Raw genomic sequence first — 3,146 nt, 5'->3', positions numbered from 1 at the left:
AATTTTATCGGAAATAAAAACTCTTATTTACCTAAAAGAGTTTCGGTTGTTCTCAGTTCTCAGTATACACCGTAAGAAAATATATACAAATATTTTACAAATTTACATTTTCTAAATGAATATAGACTCAAAAGAATCTAAAAAATCTCCATTCTTGAATATTCCAAAAATGATTTCTGACGATAAGAGTCCATGTACACCTGCAGAAGCTACACGCTCTAAGCAAGGTGCTACAAAACACAAGAGGGGGAAAGACATAACATACATTCAAGACAATTCTGAATCCGCGCTAGAAATAAAACAMAAAACAATTGAAAATTTTTGGATACGTCTCCAAGCTGCATTTGACGCAATTGTAGATACTGACGATTCAGATCCACCAGCAAACTTTAAATCTTCTGCTTACGCCAAATTTGAAAACTGCTTAGACCAGTATGAAGATACAAAAATTATGATCGCAGATCAGCTAAAACTTATTAAATCAATCGCGCCTACCCACGATTCAAGAGTAGAGCTGCCACAAATACAAGCCCAAGAAGCAAGTTCTGGCATTCACCTCAAAGTGCCAGCATGCGATACAGAAATATTTCATGGAGGTTATGAACAATTGCCTTCCTTCCGGGACATGTTTACTGCCGAGTACATAAACCATCCAAAACTATCACAAGCACAAAAGTTGTATCATCTCCGATACAAAACAAAACGTCAAGCAGGCGTAATAGTAAAACAGTTCGCATTAAGTGATGACAATTTCAATTTGGYTTGGGAAGCTCTAAAAGCTAGATACGAAAACAAAAGAATATTGGTCGWCAAGCAAGTAACGATACTCATGAACTTGCCGAAAATTCAAAAAGAAACCAGTGAAGAATTCATAAAATTAGAATCCACTGTTTCAAATTGTTTGTCGGTTCTAACGACACAAAAGGTTCCCACAGACAGCTGGGACCCTATTCTGGTAAACATATGCACCGCAGCATTACCAGAAAAATCATTACTTCTTTGGGAGCAATCGCTCTCATCAAGAAGAGACTGCCCAACGKGGCAGCAAATGAAAGATTTCTTAACTGCCCAATATGAAATTGCGGAAAGGGTAGATAAAAAAACAGTCARAACTAAAAACTTTCAACCCGACCTAAACAGAAGCTTCAATAGACCCCAAGTCAATAACAACAACAATATGTACAGGAGGGCATAACCTCAAAACTTGCGAGAAGTTTAAAAAAATAAATATAAACGAAAGGAACAACTTTGTCAGGTCAAAAAGACTCTGCACAAACTGCTTGTCCCACGCGCACACTCTTACTAATTGCGAATGCAAATTCAACTGCGTATACTGTCATAAAGGACATCATTCCATGTTACATTACACCATGTCTCCCAATACACATCAAAGTAACGCATTCTCAAGAAAAGGCACGGGTTTAGTTGCAACAGCAGCTCCCGAAACACAAAATCTCGAAATTTGCCAAGAGACAAGATGCTGGTCAAAGGCATTCAGCCCTACCACGCAATCCATCGTAGACTGTTATTTCGGGAAAGTTACGAAACTGCTATCATGCAATTCGAACAGTTCCGAAAGTAAGTTCGAAATTCGTAGAGTTGCATTCACTGAATTCACTCGGAACGGAAAATTTTTAAGTTTATCGGAATTTTTGTACGACAGGTTTGTGCTAACGGAGAAATAAATTTAAAAAAAGAGAAATGTAAGTTTTAATTGAATTCAAACTATAACACATTTTTTATCATTAAAATAATATTTAATGCGATTTCCGCAGGTCCAAAGTAATTACCACCAAGCAACAGTACGCACTAATGGTTGAGCTGTTACAGCAAAAACCTGAAATGGCGCAGGGTTTTACCAAGTACCCTAAAGGAGAAGTGGCAGCTTTTTGGAACAATATGGCCCAAGAACTCAACAGTTTTGGTCCGCCTATCAAGGATATTTCCAGCTGGAAGAAGGTAATATAATAAAGTTGTAGATTTTATTGTTGTAACAGGATAGTTTAAAGCTTGTTTGACTTATTTTTTGTTAGGTATGGCTTGACTGACTGGAAGGCCTACATAAAAAGAAAATTGGTTGAAAATAAAAAGGAGCAGTCAGCTACTGGTGGCGACAGAAATAGGCAGCACCATTTCAATGAATTGGAGGAAGCGGTGATAATACTAACGGTATTGGAAACAAGTACAAGTGGTATTGCGAATACAGAGAGTATCGGCTTACCTATTGCAGACGACGTGGGCAATGAGACAGAGGCCGACGTATCGATGCCATCAGTGACCTGCAATCCAGCACTGCCTAGAAGTACTACTAGGCCACCGGAAACATGTACAGCCGATTTACTTATAGAACAACTTGCAATTCAAACAGAATTCCAGGAAAAGGTTCTTGATAAGTTGGACGACCTTTCATTACGTCATTGGAAATGCAAAATGACTTTAAAAAAAACCGGAAGTGGAAGAATTTAGAAGGCACAACATAGCTATGGAGAATTTGGTAGCTGCTAAGAATTCCATTAAACAGCAAATGTTAGAGGTAGAAGAAAAAAAATTGCAAGCCATGACAAAAAATAAGTAAATTAATTAAATAAATTTATTTAGGATATTATATTCGTCGAAGTTTTGCAAATATAGCTTCTTTGATTTTTGAAACTGAATCATTAATTAAAGAATTTCATTACTTTCTGTAAAAATATTTGGACCCGAATTATTTTCGAAAATTTCATCATTCACGCTATAGTGAATGCAAACGTTGTGTAACGCTGCCGCAACATTAACGCTTTGAGATGGCTTCCATGGCTCGTAGTAAAGCCAGAAGACATCTAGATCGATGTTTAAAAACTCCTATTGTTCTTTCAACGATATTTCTCGCTTTTGTATGTATTTTATTATATTTCTCTTCTGTACAAATATTAAATTTTGGGAATTTTTGTAATACTCGTATATATGTTTGTATGTATAATACCCAAAAGCCAAGTATTTCGTTCACCATCGAGGTACTTTTTCTCATGATAATAACGAGTGTTTAAAGATGAACCCAATGTAATGGGAAACACACATCACACACGTACCATACCGTTGATTAAAATAAAACTTCCGTATTTCGATTTGATATATTTACACTGTATTTAATTTATTGTAAATTAAGT

At 36.3% G+C, this 3,146-nt stretch overlaps 1 protein-coding gene across 1 annotated transcript; it reads left to right on the top strand.

The window, feature by feature from the left end:
• Nucleotides 1-1,477: 1,477 nt before the first annotated feature.
• Nucleotides 1,478-2,540, top strand: LOC108975430. Its single transcript, XM_018943913.1, has 3 exons — nucleotides 1,478-1,578; nucleotides 1,776-1,967; nucleotides 2,046-2,540. Exons 1-3 carry the CDS (start codon nucleotides 1,478-1,480, stop codon nucleotides 2,464-2,466), a joined length of 714 nt encoding a protein of 237 aa, XP_018799458.1. The 3' UTR covers nucleotides 2,467-2,540.
• The last annotated feature ends 606 nt before the right edge of the window (nucleotides 2,541-3,146 follow it).

This window comes from Bactrocera latifrons, unplaced genomic scaffold (assembly GCF_001853355.1).
Source record: "Bactrocera latifrons isolate USDA-ARS-PBARC rearing strain unplaced genomic scaffold, ASM185335v1 scaffold_647, whole genome shotgun sequence".
NCBI lineage: Eukaryota > Metazoa > Arthropoda > Insecta > Diptera > Tephritidae > Bactrocera > Bactrocera latifrons.
The sequence above is the reverse complement of the archived record's forward strand: the minus strand, read 5'-3'. Positions and strand labels throughout refer to the sequence as shown.

Bases quoted from the DNA above. Each gene is read 5' to 3' on its own strand.
- LOC108975430 (XM_018943913.1), top strand. From the start codon at position 1,478: ATGCTGGTCAAAGGCATTCAGCCCTACCACGCAATCCATCGTAGACTG. The intron at 1,579-1,775 runs GTAAGTTCGAAA...CGATTTCCGCAG, and splicing joins CAATTCGAACAGTTCCGAAA to GTCCAAAGTAATTACCACCA. The intron at 1,968-2,045 runs ATAAAGTTGTAG...GTATGGCTTGAC, and splicing joins AGCTGGAAGAAGGTAATATA to TGACTGGAAGGCCTACATAA.